This window comes from Tenrec ecaudatus, chromosome 1 (genome assembly GCF_050624435.1).
Source record: "Tenrec ecaudatus isolate mTenEca1 chromosome 1, mTenEca1.hap1, whole genome shotgun sequence".
Classification (NCBI taxonomy): domain Eukaryota; kingdom Metazoa; phylum Chordata; class Mammalia; order Afrosoricida; family Tenrecidae; genus Tenrec; species Tenrec ecaudatus.
Genome location: NC_134530.1, coordinates 264294823 through 264314045, shown reverse-complemented (window position 1 = coordinate 264314045; position 19223 = coordinate 264294823). Strand labels below are relative to the sequence as shown.

General features: G+C 42.2%; 1 protein-coding gene across 2 annotated transcripts in view; it reads left to right on the top strand.

Annotated features, from left to right (window-relative positions):
- Positions 1-19223, top strand: part of SIPA1L2 (signal induced proliferation associated 1 like 2) — a 273295-nt gene that overhangs the window by 185847 nt on the left and 68225 nt on the right. For both annotated transcript variants that reach the window (XM_075532082.1, XM_075532091.1), the window contains exons 8-10: positions 2217-2374; positions 8005-8581; positions 12473-12747. In XM_075532082.1, coding sequence (XP_075388197.1) covers positions 2217-2374; positions 8005-8581; positions 12473-12747 — 1010 coding nt within the window. The remainder of the gene's footprint in view (positions 1-2216; positions 2375-8004; positions 8582-12472; positions 12748-19223) is intronic.

Below are 19223 nucleotides of genomic sequence, written 5' to 3'. Positions count from 1 at the left end.
TTTTTTTGTATAAAATTTTACCTATGGGAACACAGTAAGGATTTTCCAACATACAGATTTGGGATTTAACTGACATGAAAAGAATTCTGGAAGGATGAACATTTCACCCCCACTTCCCATGGCCTTTCATCATGCCAAATCACAAGCCAGGAGGTCTGGGAATGATGTCCTTTCTGTTCCCTTGTTTAGGAAGGCTTTAAAAGTTAAGGTTCTTTCTAGTGAAGCTACCAGTATTTACATTCTGTAGGTGCCAGATCTAAACAATGACAGGAAGTAGTTGTCTTTGCTTTGTTATTGCTAGTAAAGAGATAAACTACCTGAGATTTCCAGCAATTGTATCAACATTTTTGTTGTTGTTGTTCTTCTACTGACATGTAGTTCACATGTTATACAATGTAATAGCTCAATGATATTAAAAAGAGCTTTGCGATCATCAAAACAATCAATTTTAGGACATTTCCCCTCACACTTATTGTTGCTAGCTCTTCAGTTCCCCAAGCTCCCCGCCATGCCCCCAGGAAACTATTCACCAGTCACTGCCTCTCTAGATACACCTACCCTGGATTTCATAGACAGAAAACAAAATCAAAACAATTAAAACAACAGCAACGACGACTCGACCAGGGATGGCCTTACTCTCATTCAGAGTGCATTGTAGGGTGGATTACTACAGATGCCAATAGGTTAAAATGTGACACTTGGTCATTTTATCTGTTATGTTCTGCTTTCTTTCCAATTGAAGTTTTTCATATTAGCGACTCTTATAAAGATGATCGCATCTGTTAAAATTGAAGAGTTTTTGAGCATAGGTACTATGCCTTCGCTTGCATATACATATGGTGCCTATATGAATATGTGGGCCTATTAGTGATATAATCAGAGGGAAGCGTTGACGAATTTCATGTAGTCGTATGTTCAAAATCATACATTTGTTTAATATTTATTTAGTAAATTGAGTGCTGGGCCCTTCACTAGAAAGTACGAAATCAAAAGTCTTTGCTCTTGTGAAGGTTTGGCCTGTAGAGTTAAGTAGATTAGCATGTAGCACAGACTATGACTTCTGTGATAGTACAGGCCTAGGCTGGATGTGTGGAATACCATTGCAGTATTGATAGGTTACTTTTAGATGAAATGATATCTAAACAGAAGCTTGATAGTCTAGTTTACAGCAGTTCTTAACCTAGGGGTTGAACAACCCTTTCACAGGGGTCGCCCAATTCATAACAGTAGCAAAATTACAATTATGAAGTAGCAACGAAAATACTTTTATGGTTGTAGGGGGGAGTTGGTCACCACCACATGAGGAACTGTATTAAAGGGTCACGGCATTAGGAAGGATGAGAACCACTGGTCTAGGGGAAATGGATGGAAGTGGGCATTCCTGGCAGAGAGAATATTGAAAGTAAAGACTTTGTTAAAATATTACTACTGTGGGGTTCCTTCTCCCTGTTATGTTTGTAATTTATAAGATTATAGACTTTGGGTTTTCTGGCTATTGCTCTAGTAGAATTCTATTTTTCTGAATTATATTTAAAGTGTCATGTTTTTATTAATATGTTCCAATGTATTGGTTACCAAAATAATTTATATAAGTTTTCTTGTGAAAATGGGTGTTATTATGGGAGCACAAAATGTGCAAGATTGGGCTTTATAATTTAATAGTCTAGGATTATCAGCAGATCTGTACTCTCCTTTGCATTCAGTCTCTTCCTCAAAAATGGAAGCGCTTAAACTATAAAATTTTCTAAAATGCTTTGAGCTCTAAAGTGTGATTATTTTAGGGATTGGATAGGATATGGATGAATAGGGAGGGGCACAGTTGAATTTTTTTAAACATTTTATTAGGGGGCTCTTACAGCACTTTTAACAATCCATACATCAATTGAAACAAGCACATTTGTACATACATATGTTGCCACAATTTACATTTTAAAGTGAAAGATAAATTTCAATATATATAATTTCCTTTCCATCGGTCTTTTGGCTGCTGCTCGTTTTTCTTGTACCAAAGTCAGTGTGACTAGCTACTGGAGAATTGTTCTATTTTTCTACATACTGCCTCGAAATTAAAAGGTCACACATATATTTTTTTTCAGAACTCGGCTTTTCTGAATAACTTAAATTGAAAGATGTATGAACTACAGGTGGCGGCATATGTTTTGAGGAAAATCTGAATTATAACTCATGTGTGCGTATGTTCACTTTCTTGACTACAGCTCCTAAGGAAAAGGCACATAGGAAATGACATCGTTACCATTGTCTTCCAAGAGCCTGGAGCACTTCCTTTTACTCCGAAAAGCATCCGGTCTCACTTTCAGCACGTCTTTGTCATCGTCAGAGTGCATAATCCATGTACGGAAAATGTGTGCTACAGGTGAGTCAGTGCCGCTTGCTCCACCACGCTCCTCGCTCCACTGCCGCCACACACCCTTTGTTTTCTCGGCTCTTATCTTGCCAGAAGAGCTTTGTGTTTCCAATTCTTATCTCACTCCCAAGTATTCCCTTTTTTCCCCCCAATTATGTTCTCTACTGCCATCATTAACCATTTTCTATGAGAAGTAATTGCTTCCTTCCTGCCTTTGCCCCATTTGCTCTACCTGCCTCTTCAACAAATTGCATTGAGCCCCAGCTGCATCCAGTAACTTAATTGGAAGCAACCTCGAGTTGGGTGATCTGGCCGTTTGAGTGCTACTTTGTAAGAGAAGTAATTGTCCTTTGTGAGAATAAAATATTTCTTCTCATTTCAAGATCTTGGATGTACAAGGCTGCCGCAACAGGGAGTTGCCACTGTCTTTGATAATGTTCGGAAGCCCTGTGCCTTAGAACCAGAGCCTCCCGCTGACACGGCTGCTTTCAGGCTTTGCCTACTCAGATTCTTCCTTAGACAGGAACAACTTCAAGGTCATGCACTGCAGGGTCTTGGCAAAAAGAGTGGGCCTTTCATGCTAATAGACCTAGTGCTTGGGATCTCAGTCCTACTTCTCAACCTCAGGTTTTGTGGGGGTTCCTTTGTTCTGCCCAGACCTTCCGTTCCCGGTCTTAAATTGAGGATTATAGTACACACTTCGGTGTTGCTATAAAGAATAAATAGTGTAAATTATGCAAAACACCTAATAGAATTCCTAGCACTTTTCAACTTCCTTTTATAATCTTGAAAAATGGTGGCTGAATATGAAAATGCCCACGGAGGGTGGGCAGAGCGTTGGGGCACTGTGAGAAATGATCAGTGCCTCTGAAGACCAGTGAGCACACCGTCCCAGGGCAAAGCATCTGTAGGCAAGAAACCAAGTCCTTATGTTAAACGTCGCTCCCTAGCCCAGCCCGTCTTAAAAGAGCACACAATATGAACATTGATGCTTCCCAGTCCTGACTACTTCAGAGTCAACGTTTTTCTCCCAACTGTCTTACTGGCACATGATTTAAATATCATACCATTGAACAGTTCAACCGTTTCGATCATTATCAAGGGGAATCGTACAGTCCCCACCACTTCAGTTGTAGAGCATCTCCTGTCCATCCCCCGTCGGCCCACCTTGATTAAACCGCCTTTAAAATTAGTTGGGCCATCACAGTTCCAGCCTGCTCTTCCACTCACGCCCTCATGATTTGCTCCCAAGATCCCCTTTCCCTCCCTGCTGCCCATTCCAAACCACCCACGCCCAGCCCCGCCACTGTACTCCCTATATCCCCTCCTATCCGTTATTATCATTAGTTGTCCACTCCCCCTGTGCCGCACAGCTGGGAAACCCAGCAGAAAACAAAACAAAAAAGCTCTAACTGATTTCCTAGGCTCATATGGGTATGCAGCACTTACTGTCCTTTGGACAAAGTCCATCCACTGTGTGGGCATAGATTAGGGGGCGTCCAAGAAGTTATTGGAAACTAGAAGTAACAGATAATTGAATTGTTCCACAAACGTTTTGAAACCTCCTCATCCATCCATGTTCAGGGTGGGGTGGGGTGGTGTGTGTGTGTGTGTGTGTGTATGTGTGTGTGTGTGTGTGTAAAGGAAAAGCAGCTTTTTGTTTATTATTTCCCCCTAGTTGTTTTAAAGGCTCCAGACTCCCAGAGTGAATGAATAGCAGTGTATTCTGGTTACAGTACCTTCTCCTTGGCTGCCTTTTACCTTCCTCGAGGCCTCATACCCTCACTCATCCTTTCAAGCTTGGTTTATGGAAGCACCTACCTGGGTTTCTCTGCTTTTTCCATGAGCATATGCAGCGCCATCTGGGCCCAGGGTGCTTTCCAGCTTCAACTGTTGGTGGCTGCACATGATCAGGAAGCAGCAGCACCAACAGGCCAACAACAGCCAGGGCTGCTGCCACCGCCAGCCACACTTCCAGCACCCAAACCCCAAGTCCCTGGGGCCACCGTTCCATGCCCCATCTTCCTCTCACTCACCGCAAAGTGCTGATGCAATTGCTGGCACAACCTCTGCCTGGTCCCCTGCACACCTAGACAGACCGGCCTCTGGCCTCTAGCCAGTGGACGCTGCCTTGGGTTTTTGTCTGGTGGTGGGCTGCCATAAGGTTTTCATACAATGGGTTTTATGAGCGTTTAACTGTGGACATGCACAAGGGCAGTCTATATCGTATTAGCATGTGCATTCACACAGCACCCAAATCGCAAAATGTCTTATCTCACAGAACATATCCCGGGCATTAAGCAATGCATGTCTATATTCTAACAATAGATCTGGTATAGTCTAAGTGTCTATAAGCTTTCCTACCAATATGATTCTTCTACATATCTTGGCTAGAGACCACATTGAAAAAAATAGAGGATCTACTCTATGCAAATAATATGCTTAAAATAGATCATGTAAGTGCAGAACTGGTTTGTTGGCACGTTCTCCTAGTTCTCACTCAAGGAATGGTAATTATGGAAATAAACTTAAATGAACCTTCCTAGTGGATTAGAAACTGATATTTGACTGCTATTTTTAGATCAAATAGCATATTTTAGATCAAACAGGATTTTTTTAAATTAGTTTCTCTTATGCTTATCTCATGACATGCTTCATTAAAAGAATAATTCTTAAAATAAGTCGTATCTGTTCATTTTCACACTTTTCCAGTTATAATTAAATTACAGGGGAAGGGATATTTTCAAAACCAATGATGGTGTAGTTCTAACGTATTCCTCTGTCTCACAGCATTCTAATGATTCATCGCACTTGCCACACAGAACTACAGATAAGGCTCATGATTACGAGGTTTACTGGGGAAGTTAACAGATTACAATTCAGGGTCAACATGCTCAGCACACAGTTAGTGAGTTAGGACATGTTACAGAGTGCCGGGCTACTAATAAAGGCCCAAAGAGCATGCCGCTCCACTGGAAGCCACAATCTGATGCTACTCAACCCTGCTGGCCAGCATACCTGGCTCCCCAAATTTAGTGCCCAGAGGCCCTTCAGTCAGCAAGCCAGCCTCCTGCCCCGAGGCGCTCAACTTTACTTGTTCTGAGGTTGGAAGTTCACTGCTCCGTGTCATACTCTGGCCTCCTGTTCTCTGGCTACTGCACCTCTGTGCTCTCTGGTGTCAAAGCTGTCCACTAGATCCAGGAGTGCAATGTGTCCACATCCAGGGTCCAAGGGAGGCCCTCTTCTGACCTTCTCCTATGCTGGTAGTAAGACGCCCTCCACCCACCATACCCCACCCCACCCCAAGGTTCTGAGTCGGCTCACTTTATCCCCAGTAGGATGGCCCTCACTCACCACTGAATCCTGTAATTCAGTCAGTTACTTCCCACACCTTCTCGCCCAGACCTGTCAGGGAAAGGTCATTGGGCAGGAATAACAACAACGATGGCTGGAAGAGCCATGGCCCACAAAGCACCACACTTCACATATGGAAGAGCCATGGCCCACAAAGCACCACACTTCACATATGGAAGAGCCATGGTCCACAAAGCACCACACTTCACATATGGAAGAACCATGGTCCACAAAGCACCACACTTCATATATAAATAAAGGATATTTTTGTTCGGTTTTGATTTTTAAAAATAGAAGACCCAAATCCCCCCTGCTTTAGACTTAATTCTGACTCATAGCACCCTCCATAGGACAGAGTAGAACTGACCCAGAGAGATTGTCAATCTTTACAGAAACAGACCCTGCATTCTGCTCCTGTGAAGCAGCCAGTGGACTTGAATTTGCCAACTTTTCAGTTCACAGCTGAACACTTGACTGTGCCAACAGGGTTCATTTGTGAAAGAAAATGGGGGGGGAAAACAGACAAATCACTTAGAGACGGAGTCATTGGTTTTTAGGAAAGCACAGGATCGCTAAATTGACCTTGACTCTATTGAAGCAGGCAGCCTAATCTTTTCCTCTGAGGAGCTGCACTGGTGGGTTTGAACCCCTGGCTTTTTGGTTTGAACCAAGACCACCAGCTCCCCTCTGGGTTCAATAGTAGCCATACCTTTATTTTGTTGCCTTTCTTGTCGAGCTCGGACCGGAGATGCATGGATGACAGTTAAATGAGTAGGATTTGTAGCATTCGTAGGCGTCACTGGAAATTGGAAGCAATTTGATGGCAGTGGATTTTCTTGCATGTCTTTCAGGGACAGGGTGGGAGCTGAGTCTGTTACGTATCGTACAACCTACATTATAAAGAGATGATGTCCAGTTAGATAGAGGGGTCGGCCCTTTGAAGCCAAAAGAATTGCCTTTTTAAAAGCTTGAGACAACTATGCCCCCATCCTAAGCAACTTCTACTCCCACAGCATTGAAAACGGCCGAGGACTGGAGTTTTACGATAAGAACAGTCCTGACGCGTTTTTGCACAGAGCATTTCTTCTCCACAGTGCTTTAGTGTGGCGCAATCAGAGTCTCTGGAGATCCAGAGTCGAGTGGGGAAGTGGAGTTTCTACCTTAAGGATGGCAGTGAAGGGGGGGCACGTCACGTGTGAGGTGGGCCCTTGTACCTTCACCCTGTGCAGCCTGTTTAGGATTTTTCTCTTATGTTGAGGACATAAGTAAAGTCTCCCTCCCTTGCCCCTAGTTTAGCATACACATCACCATCCAAAACCACCAGACTGCTCAGAACTGGGTTTTTCTGCCTGTCCCCAAGGGAAGTGTCCCTCACTTCCATTGAACTAGGAGCCCATGCTACTTTTCAACCTTCTTGCTACTCAGTGTCCTCCAGGTGAGCAACCCCACAGCTGTGAGTATATTGTTAAATGGAAGCTGAGAGCTCCAAGGACTGTCATTGTTTCTGAGTCAACCACATTCCAATGAAGGAATTCACACCCCACAGGAAGAAATTCAATAAAACCTTTCTTCAGCTCCTTCAGGATTTCCACAATGAGGGTTGGGGAAAAAGAAAATAAAATGCTTCCTTTGTTGATTCTAACAGCAAATATCAACCTGAGCAGGTGTGGAATTAGTCCGGATTCTTGGTCTACAGTGGCTACTCATTGTCATGGGTCAGGGTAAGGAAAACAGATGCTTCAGAGGTGGTGGATTCATGCTTCCAGACCTTCATTTGTTCATTCATTAACTTTTGTTTTATAGTTCACCCTGCTTTTACAAGGGGCTTGGTGTAACTAAAACTTCTATTTGATGTAGGGGAGCGTTCTTGGCTTTGTTAGGATAAGATGGTTATTACTATCAATGTATATGTTATTTATTTCAGCTATGGGATCTCTGAAAATCTTTCGTCCACAAAGCTTTTTGTTTATATTTTCAAAATGCAATTAAGTAAATTAAACAATTCTTTTTTAAAAAGTGAAACTTAAAAAATGGGACCTGTGGGGTAGACTCAGTTCTACTGGAAGTGAAGTAGTCTTTCTTCGGCACCCTAGAATGAGAGAGTGCCAGAGAACATCTGACACTCTCTGGGATTGTTGGGTTCATCAGCTGAGTTTGAAAGTAAGTTTTGTTTAAAATCACGCCATAGTCTAGGTGAAAGTTGACAGTGTGGACATGGGTCATATTTCTGAAAGTGAACGATAATGGCGTCAGAGCTCATCTTGTTTCTCTTTTCTCTTTCCTAGTGTCGGAGTGTCTAGATCAAAAGATGTGCCACCTTTTGGTCCACCAATTCCCAAAGGCGTAACTTTTCCAAAGTCGGCAGTTTTTCGGGACTTCCTCTTAGCCAAAGTAATCAATGCAGAAAATGCAGCCCACAAATCAGAAAAATTTCGGGCAATGGCCACTCGGACGAGGCAAGAGTACTTGAAAGATCTGGCGGAGAACTTTGTCACGACCACCACTGTGGATACCTCAGTAAAATTCAGTTTCATTACACTGGGTGCGAAGAAGAAGGAAAAAGTAAAGCCCAGGAAGGATGCACATTTATTTAGCATTGGCGCGATCATGTGGCATGTGATCACAAGGGACTTCGGACAGTCTGCTGACATTGAATGTCTCCTTGGTATCTCTAATGAGTTTATAATGTTGATTGAGAAGGATTCCAAGAATGTTATATTTAACTGCTCCTGCCGGGATGTTATTGGGTGGACATCTGGATTAATGAGTATCAAAGTGTTTTATGAAAGAGGAGAATGTATCCTTCTCTCTACAGTGGATAACTATGCTGAAGAAATAAGGGAGATTGTTCAGAGGTTAGGAGTAAGTACATGCTTTATATTTTCTACCTTTTTTTCATCAATCCCTGGTTCATGATCATTTTCACTATTGCTATTTGACTACGATTATAGCACGTAAGGAATGAATTGCTATTTCTTGTGGTCATCGTGCTTAATTTGGAATGCTGTGTCCTTTTGAGCAGTTGAGACAAAAATGAGGCTTTCTACTCCCATAAAGCATTACAGTCTCAGAGACTCGAGACGCTGTACTATAGGGTCGCCATGAGTCAGAATTGATGGCAGCAAGTTTTAGTTTTTTAGCACTTTCTGAGTATAAATACTGAAATACTTGCCATAAATTAATCCGAAAGAAAAAAGTTAAACTGATTTTCAAAAAAGAACATTGTGGCTTATATTTTTAGTTGCATTTGAAGAAAAAAAAGAATTATGTAGCTATATCTGTTTGTATAGACATACATGACAGTATCTTCTTAGAGAGTAATAAAAAGAAAATTGCTGTTGATGAGATAAATGAATAAGCCTTATTAGTAGATTCAACTCAGCTTATTTATAAGTCAGATTTAAAAAATATTATTAATCTCCAACCACAACTTCTCATTACATTTTAAAAACCAAAAAAAAGCTTTCAAAAAAATTTCTTAATATGTAATTTTTAGTATAACACTCTTACATTTATGTAGGCTTAAGAGTTGTTTCTGGTCCAATATTTAACAAATTAAGGTTCAAATTTTAGTTTGAGTATATACAATAGAGTAATTTAAATAAGTAAAACATTTTCTGTGTGTGTGTGTGTTGGGGGATGGTTTATGTGTGTAATATAAAAAGAAAACAACCTTTGAGAATGGAATTTTGTCCCTATAATAACATATTAGAAAAACAGCTAACTCTGGATCTTGAAAAGAGAGAAACTATTTTAATTTCCTGACTCCTTTCTCTACCCTAAATCTAAATCTCCTCTTTCTTCTTTAAGACCTTAAGAGACATTAAAACCAAGTCAATATTTGCTAGCCTTAGAAGAGTTATCTCATTAGCTACAGATAGGATTCGCAATAAGAGGCCTCAGTGTGTTCAGAGTGTGACCAAGCATATGTGTGTAAACCTAGATAAGAGTTTAGGGACAATTAAATATCGAATAGTTTACATACATACATAATTGATTTGAATTGTATTTGTGACTCTCAGGATACAGAGTATTTTCTGTAATATTGTAAATACTCTGGATGAAAAACTAAATCCATGAACTAATTATAATATCTATGCTACTAGAAACTCAACACAACTCAATGGCTCTTCAATCAAGCTTTGCATGGCCATTTGCATGTCATGGGTCTCTGTGGACAGCACATCGCATTTGTACCACTAACTTTGCACCCAAGGCCCACAGGACTCTTACTCGCTATCCCGAGGCCTCCGTTTGCCATTTTTTCTAGAGCAGTGACTGTGTTGCTAATGGAACTAGGGTGCCAAACACCTGGAGTGTATTTCAGAAAAGTTGTTGTGTCTCTAGGACAGCTAGGATAGCAATGCAAGTCCTAGAGACCAACCAACTCAAAGACGACTAAGTGAGTACTACACAAGGTTGTTAATGAAGCCCTGGTGATGCAATGGATTAAACAGGTGATAACTACAAGGTTGGTTGTTTAAATCTACCGGATGCTCCGAGGGAGATAGGTGAGGCTGTCTGAGCTCAGAAAGATTCACAGTCTTGAAAATGCTGAGTCACTATGAATCTTAGTTGACTGAGTGGCAGTAGGTTGTATTCCAGGGTAATATTACGATAAATGAAAAAAATTAAGATGCAGTAGTAGAGAGAGTAGGGTTGCGTTTGGCAGATGGTAAAGTCAGCGGTCATGTTTAATGGTGGCAAAAAGTAAAAGTAAAGGTGGCTAGAATGGAAGTAAAGACACAGCTGGGAACAGAAGCCTGTGGTTGGAGGCTCTCACGGTTGGCTTCACAGAGCACGGCCATTCGTACCAGGCCCTGGATTCAACCAGGCTTGCTCTTGATTTAATGCTCTGTAGCCACCATCTGTTCTGCCCATAAAGTAGCTATGGATTGGAATTCATCTGATGACAGGGAGGTTTTTCTGGGTTGTGCTGAGTTGCCATCTTGACACGTTTGAACCCGGGCTCTGCATTTTGCTTTTCTGTTAAGCCTTACCTGTGCACCGCATAGGAGACTACCGCATTCTTGAGAATAGTACCCATGGGAAGAGCTTAAAGTCAGTGGAGACTATCATGCAGACAGTCTGTGGATGATGAAAAGAAAGGAACAGGGGAAATCAACACAAAGTAAAAATTGGGGAAATGGTAGGTAGTTGGAGAAAATAAGCAAAAGAGACATTATGTTGTACTCTAGCGAAACTCATTCACTCTTCCACTTAACATGGAGAAGAAATTATACCTGAAAATTACAACAGTATTTGAAAGAACATGGGGCGCTTTTATTTATAGTCACATGGTGATGACGCTTTGGAAAAGCTAAAAAGCGGTAAAGGACAATTTATTCAGGTTGCACATATGACAAAGGATTTCCCAACAGTTTTAGTTCACTTCTTCAGCTTTGAAACTTCAGTCTTTCAAAACTTCCCCACTGGCTAAGATTAGCAATCCTGTTCCACATTTCCTTAAGCCCCAGTCTGTCAGCCCGTCTGTGAGAAGCTGTCATGGAAAGTGTACACTTGCAGTAACCATGGAGACAGCAGACACAGTGGTGATGCCCTGAAACCAGGCCCATGCCCACAGCTGCACTTACAGCCACAGGTTTGATTAAATAGGTGTCTGTGGAATCAGAACATGCTCCATAGAAATGGAATATTTATTATTCGGAAACTTCATCCAATGGCTCCGAGCTTTGGGGGATGTGTCTACAAGCCCCTCTGATTTTAGATTTCCCACAAATAAGTAGTGCCATCAAATACTATTTGCTGAACCCTCGTTTTCTTTCATTGCTGGAGAAGCCACTCGCATGGAAGCAAATTACAAATGCTTTGGTGCACCATGTGGGGCCTAACCACCTTCCTCCTCTCACTGTTTCTTTTTGTGGCTCTTCGATAGTTACTTTGTTGGGAAGGTGAATCACTGGTGCTACTCCTGCGTGGGTTGTCCCAGGCCGCTCCCTGAGATTTCTGGTTTGATGATGACTAGCCTGATACAGAGTTGAAACCTGTTGGTATTAGAGGCTCTGCTGACTACAAAAGCAGCACCTGCCAACCTTCTTTGTCACCAGATGCCAAACGGGTCTGTTGGGTACCACAGACATGCTATGAAGGGTCCCCATCACCAGCCAAGTGGCCGGAGTGGGACATCTGCAGTATTGATGCCAATTGAAGCTTTGCTCTTCTCTCGCGATTCCACCGTCCTGGTCCCCTACCTAGATTTCAGGGCCTGGTACTAAGTGTGCTGCCAGCTCTTAAATGAGTGCGCAGCATTGACTGTAAAAGACTTGACTGAAAGTGCCTACTTGGGTTTACACCTTAGTGACCATTGTAATGGATCTAAAACACTTACCCATTCTTATTTAGACAATAGAATTTGGTTAGAAACCCAGTCAATTGACATAAGCAAGGACAGGGAAGAATTCAGTGCCAATCTTAAACTCTTGAGCTCAAGGTCAGCGAGATCCAAAATAGAAGGACACCTGTATGAAGAATAGATCAGCCTTTGAAAAGTTAAACCATAGTTTTACTTTCATTACTATCTTTGCACTTAAAGCCACAGCTAATTTTGATGCGCTCTGTATTTAAATATGCCTTCCTTTTACTTCTAGTTTGCAGAGAAGAGGAGGTGGGGGCTGAGCACTGTTTAAGCGATGCTATTTCGTGGCCTGAGAGCTGAGGAGAAAGCAATAGAGTCAAACATTCGTGTGACACCTGAGTGAGAAGCGAGTCTTTAACAGTGTCCTTCCTTTTCAGATAGTCACGAGAGGCTGTGAGACCGTGGAAATGACCTTGAGGAGAAATGGGCTAGGCCAGCTAGGCTTCCATGTGAACTTTGAAGGAATCGTTGCAGATGTGGAGCCTTTTGGCTTTGCCTGGAAGGCTGGCCTGCGCCAAGGGAGCCGTCTGGTGGAGATATGCAAAGTGGCTGTGGCCACCCTGACCCATGAGCAGATGATTGACCTGCTCCGGACCTCTGTGACTGTGAAAGTGGTTATCATCCAGCCCCACGATGATGGCTCCCCCCGAAGGTAAGCGATTGGCAATTATGACAAAGCAATGCTTGTTTCTCCAGGGCCTCGGAACCAGGGGGCTGTCCTGACAAGTGAATCTTCTGCCAGCATCATTGGTCCATGACCATTAGAGCAATTCCAAAGGACTTAAAAGTCAAACTAAATACTTAATGACACACTGATGAAGTGTAATTCTCGAAGCAATTTAAAGGGAAACTGACCACATAAAAGCCGAGCTGGATGACTAGATTCGCTTAGTTCACCTGTGAGTTAGAGTTAATTAATAGGGTCCTTCTGGGCCTAATTCTGTGATATAGTATAATTCTAGATTCGATATGCCTGTGGCTATATTTCCATTTTGGAAGGTATTCTCTACTAGTAGGCAAGATTAGGGTGGGAATAAGACGTGATCTTAGTAGAGGATGCTAACCAAGCATCCCCCTTTGTTTCTTTGGAGACATCTTTGAGAATCTACCTTAGTAGAGGGTGTGACTTACTATCTGTTGTTTACCTTGGATGGGAACATATACTGGGACTACCATTACAGTTCTAACACAGATCACCTAAGCTGGAAAGATGTACCTCTGTTTCCTCACTGAGCTTTGGTAGAAGCAAGAATGCCTGCTGTGACTTTTAGACATTTTGGGCTGTTAGCTCTGAACTCAGCATTTGACCTTCAGATTTGGAACTGCAGAGCATCCACCACACATGAGACATTTCCTCAAGGAATCACGAGTTCTGTGGGACATTGCAGTGAGTAGCAGAACCCAGGGATGTGAAGGAATATTCTCAAGGGAGGTGTGAGAGAAAGTTGGAGAAGCATACCATCTCGGAAGAGTTGGACATTTGTGACTTCTTTAATCTCCAACTCCTTGAAACTACTCTGGCATTCGTTCTCTTAAAAGGAATTGTGGCCAAAGTTGTTGTCAGAAGGATGGGGCTCGCTGCAGCAGCCTTGCCTCGCTGGAAAATGTGGTTTGGGGAAAAGAGGATTAAAAGGAAAAATGAGAAACCTGAGGTTTCCCATGGGATAAAGAACACCTGTGGCAGCAGTTACATTGCAATCCATTTACTCAAGGAAATGGCTATGCATGGGATACAAAACTGGTGGATGTGGATCTAAGTTTGGTTCCAACTACAACCTCTAGTCACAGGGCCTATTAAGAAAGAAACAATTATCTCAGAACAACAGAAATTGCCCATCACCACTCATCACCAAGAAGGGATGACAGAAGGGAAGCAGCAAAAGCCAAGAAATGATTGAAACCACGGAGTGTAGTGTAAAGGAGTTGCTTCATTTGTAGCCTGGTTTCATCAGATTCTTGAGGCCCTGCTGCCAAAATGGATTGAAAGAGTGATCAATATAGGGGACGTGTCTTTGATTTTGACCGCTAATGAATGTAAGAGTCGTTTGGGTTGATGTCAAACCCACAACTCACTATGGAACAGTCAAAAATGGTAATACTAGATCCAGTGACCATGAAGGTTAACCCAGCGGGGCAGCCAGAAGGTTAACCCAGAAGGGGCAGCCAGCCTGGTGGACTGGATAAAATTTCCAAGAAGACTTGTTTATCCTACGAAGGGCAACTGCCTCTCTTCTCCATCCTTAACTAGTCACTGAAGCACTCCAGAGGAAGCAGCCAATAGGCTGCTTATGGAAGTAACACTAGCCCTGTAACACCGAGCGCAATGTTTTTGTAACATTTAAGTAAATGTATATATTAATATATATTGATAACTATGAGAGTAAAGAATAAAAACAAAAAATTCTTGAAATTAAAAATCCAGGCGTTCTAGGGCTAGAATGACTTTTTGGTGATCGGGATATTCGTTCGATGAGTATGCCCTTGCACAGGTTGTGACAGGTATGCTAATCAAGGGATCCCCTTTTATGTGGGCACTCCATGTAACTTTACTACTGCAAAGCAAGCAACAATCCAAGAAGCCATGTCAGCTTTGGGCTTTACAGAATCAAGAAACATAAGGGTAATTAATAGAATGTGAAGAGGCAATTAGGAGAGAACTTATCAGTAAGAAAGAGATTTTTATATAGCCACTTAGAAGTGAGATAAGATAGTGGACCTGGATAGATTGGTGGATTAATACAAAGGTTCAAATATAGAGCTACAGAGATTGGGTGGATCAATGCAAACTTCTCTCCCAATGTTAAGGAGGCCTAAACAACGCCACTCTATTTGCCCCAGCTGTGAGTGATTTAATGATGGAAATTTCCATCTGAGACTATGTGAAACAGAGACTCAGCTAGTTGATGAGGATAAGGATTGATGAAGGGGCCAGAGTCTTCTGGCGCAGGCTCCAACAGGGGTCCACATGCTGACATGTGTGTAAAATGGTCTCAGGGTCAGGGAGAGACCTTTTGAGGGCTTCTACACAAAGGAGCCCTGTATACTGGAATCCCCAAAGCAGCCAATAAAGTATTGAAGGTTAGACTCAGGAGATATGGAGATGAAACCACCGTCTATGGAACTAAGATGAAAGGTTGGATGAGAATTGTAAGATTTAAACAGATCTTGTATTAAATAGTTGCCCCTCCCCTACCTGGATGTATTAATAGTATAGGTAGCATGTGTAATTGGGGAATATTCCTATACCTGATATTGTAAAATTGAAGGCATGTAAGTTTGCCCTTAGGCTGATAGTTATTGGACATGCTAAATAGCATCCTGAACCCACTAAGATTGTTAATCTAAAATAGTATAGGATTCCTGGTGGGTAAAGGAGATTACTGCTTTGATTAAAGACATGCTAATTGCTGGAGTCTTAGTGCCAACAAATTCTCTGTATCCCAATCCTGTGGTGCCTGTATAAAAGGCAAATGGCTCATGGAGGTTGATAGTGGCTTAAATAAAGTAGTGCCACTTGTGACTTCAGCTGTTTCAGGAATGGTATCGACAGTGCAGAAAATACAGCAGTCTGAAGGAGACTGGAGGAACCCTTGTGGTGTAGTGGTTATTGAGTTGGGCTGTAATCCTCGAGATTCTCAGTTCAAAACCACCAGCGGTTCTGCAGGAGAAAATGAACAGTCTCAGAAACTCATGGGGTAGGTCTACTCTATCCTATAGGGTTACTATGGGTCAGCATTGACTTGATGGCAGTGAGTGAGAAAGAAGATTGTTGTTCATTGATCTCCCAAATGCCTTTTCCCTCTATCCCAATTTCAGAAAAGAGTTAACCACAGGTTTCTATGGGAAGGATGGCAAACTTTCCTCACATTGCCTCAGGGTTCTTTAAATTCCCCAGCCTTCTGTCATAATTGAATTTGAAGAGACTTGGACTTGGTATAGAGCTCAAGTTTGTGATATATTACATTGATAGTATTATGTTAATATCAAGCACAGAGGAACTAGGTAGGGCAAATTTTTTAACAATGGTGCCTCACATGACTAATGCAGCCTGGTTAATAAATCTAGGAAAAATCTAAAGCCCTGCTCAAGAGGTGAAGTTCTTGGGAAAAACTCTGGCAGGAACTGCTGGTGTCATTCCATAGGCTTCCAAGAATAAATTACTGTGACAACCTACCCCCAACACTGCAAACAGGAAACCTAACATTTGTTTGGTCTATTTGGATTTTGAAGGACTTATAACTGCCACACTTAGGAGTATTGCTAGCTCACCTGCATAAAACTAGTCAGGAGAGAACTGTGTTGACTGGAGACTTTAGTAACAGCAGGCTATGGCTGAATTACACAACACAGCCTCGCTCTCCATGCCTTTAGGCTTTTATGACCCACATACAGACATGGTTTGGGAGGTCTCTGCCACATAGTGATGCAGACGGGAGCATATGGTAAAACCTACAGTTGTTTCCCTACGACAACCATTGGGATTTTGACCTAGGAAGTTTCCAGCTGAAACAGTACACACCATTGGAGGGGCAATTACTTGCTTGTGATTGTCTTTGGTTGGAACGTCCTCAATGACAGAAGGACATAAAATCTGAGATACCTATTATATCTTGGAGAAACACTCACATAAGGAAGGTGAGTCCCAAACAGTTGGCTAATAAAACAGAAATGGCTCCTACAGGAATATGCTGCTGGAAGAATGCAGAATTGTACCCACCATATTCACAAACAGGTAGCTCCCTTCCCATAGATCCTACCCTGCAACCACCTGAGAAGCCAGATTTCATGGCTTCCTGGGCGAGTTATCACATTTAATATGAGAGGGACAAAGGGAAGAGAACACCACTGGATAGATTCCTACGATGGATGCATAAGACAGTTATCAGAAGGGGGGCGAGGGTGGGGGTGGGGGTGGGAGGTGAGTAAGGAAAGTTGCTCTGTCACTGTACAGTTCTTCCCCACCTAAAATGACTTTTCTTCCTGCCAGATGCTGCAGTCCCAAGACTAGGGATGCAGTTTTGAATAACAAAAGTAGGGCTGATCCCTCCCTCATCAGGAGATTGTAACTATACCCCTGAATCTGTATGCAAGAATTCCCAAGGGTCTGATGGGATGGATTGTGCCTTCTCCTCATCTGGCAAAACTAAGGCTGACTCTGAATAGTGCCGTCTGGCCGGCCTAGTAGTTGAGATAGTCTTGTACCTATGTGCCCCACCCAGCATGAGTGGGGATGAACTAAGGGAGACGCACTTGCTACCAGCACTCAGGAGCCTGAGCCTGCATCCTTTCCCAAGGTGCAAAATTAGGGGTAAAAATAGATGACAACTGGAAAGAAAGAGACATAATAGATGTACAAAATGAATAAAAGAGTTAGGTAGAACAGAAAATTGAACATGCTTTTTTTCTGGAGAGACTAGGAGCAAGGGATAACGTATCATTTCAAGAATGGATGGGTTAATGGCTAGAAGTACCAGGTGATAACCTGAATTGATATGGTTGTTCTAGCCATAATTCCTTGTGTGATCCAGTGTAATTCTGATCCCTGTGCACCTGGAGCTATAGTCTCGTTTGGGAGGGCATTTTCCACTATGCTAGTGGACAGGACTAGGGTGGGATTAAAAACTAACCTCAATAGAGGGTGTGAACCCAACCACACCCTTTTTAGTTCCTTGAAGGACTCCCTGCTTCTATGCTACTAGAGGGTGTGACTTAAGACACATCCTTTTTTTCTTTTCTAATCACCATACAATGTTAACACACATTACTTCATCTGGAGAGTCATACCCTAATTACTGAGTGAGCTTTGGTAAGAGCAAGAATACCTGCTTTGAAAATTGGCCATTTGGGACATTTTTCCGTCTAACATTCTGGACCCTACATTTGACTTTCCTGTCTCACCTGCAGATTTGGGACTTACCAGTACCCACAACTACATGAGACATTTCCTCAAATTTTTTGAGTTTCTATGTGGTGTGTAGCAAACAACACTCAAGGGAAGAGTGTGTATGTGGGGGGAAGGTTGGCGTGTGAGGGGAGGAGGATAAAGCAGAATAGTATCTTGGACAATTCGGACATTCAGGACATCTTTTTTTGGGGAGGCGACTGGTGGGACATTCAGGGCATCTTTAATCTCTAACTTACCTTGCTAGTGACACTTCAGTCTAGGAGGTAATAGTTATCACAATTTAGCCTTCGGCAAATTAAAATACAAAGAGCCTTCCAAAAGGTAGTATAAAAATTTTAGTAACTTTGTATTTTTGTTTTGTTTCAGTTTATTATTAATTTGGAGTTAATACATATACCATATCATCTCATAGGTCAATCATACCAAGCAGAATGGTACAATTGCTACCACAATTACTTTCCAGACCTTCTTTTTCTTCCTCGACTCCTTGACGTCATCTCCCTTTACACTCCCCTGCTACTCTGCTGTCCCCCACCCCCAAACCCTTACTCTGATTGCTGTGCCAATAGGTCCATACCATTTTTACACTACCGTTTTGAAGCTCCTTCCTATTTTTCCATATGCAACTAAAATTCCTTTCTGCAACATGAAGTCATAGATTATTAGCAGGGCATTCAAGAGTCCAGTACTTGTGTCTGAATCAATTGTGAAACACCAAATCTTTGTGTTCACCCCTCTAGTCTACATATGGAAGCTTAAGGCATGCTGAATTGTGTTCTGTTGCACCTTATTTTAATTGGTCAGGGCAGTAAAACGTATCAAATAAGTGATTAGCTTTGTAAAGCTCAGAAGTTGATCGATGGAGGGCCAATTAGAAAGCCCTAAAATGAAAGGTGTTCCCACTGCTTCGTCATGAATACCTGTAGTACAGGTTTTAACCCTAGGCAGATGGTTAGAATGATGTGCCTTGGTTAGAACATTCTACGCCTAACCATCCTCACTCTTCCATGTCCACAAGTCCTGGAGCTTTGAACCCTAGCATGTGTTTGTTATCTTAAAACCCTTTCAGTTCAGTCTTCCTGATCTCTGTGTATCTGTGAATTTGTACATTTTAAACACCAATGTTTGTTACTTTTGCATCAGTTTTCTACCTGTTGTGAAAATGTTGGTGTCTCAATAAAACCACTTGATAGTGTCAAGCAGCTTCACTTTGAATAAAAAGT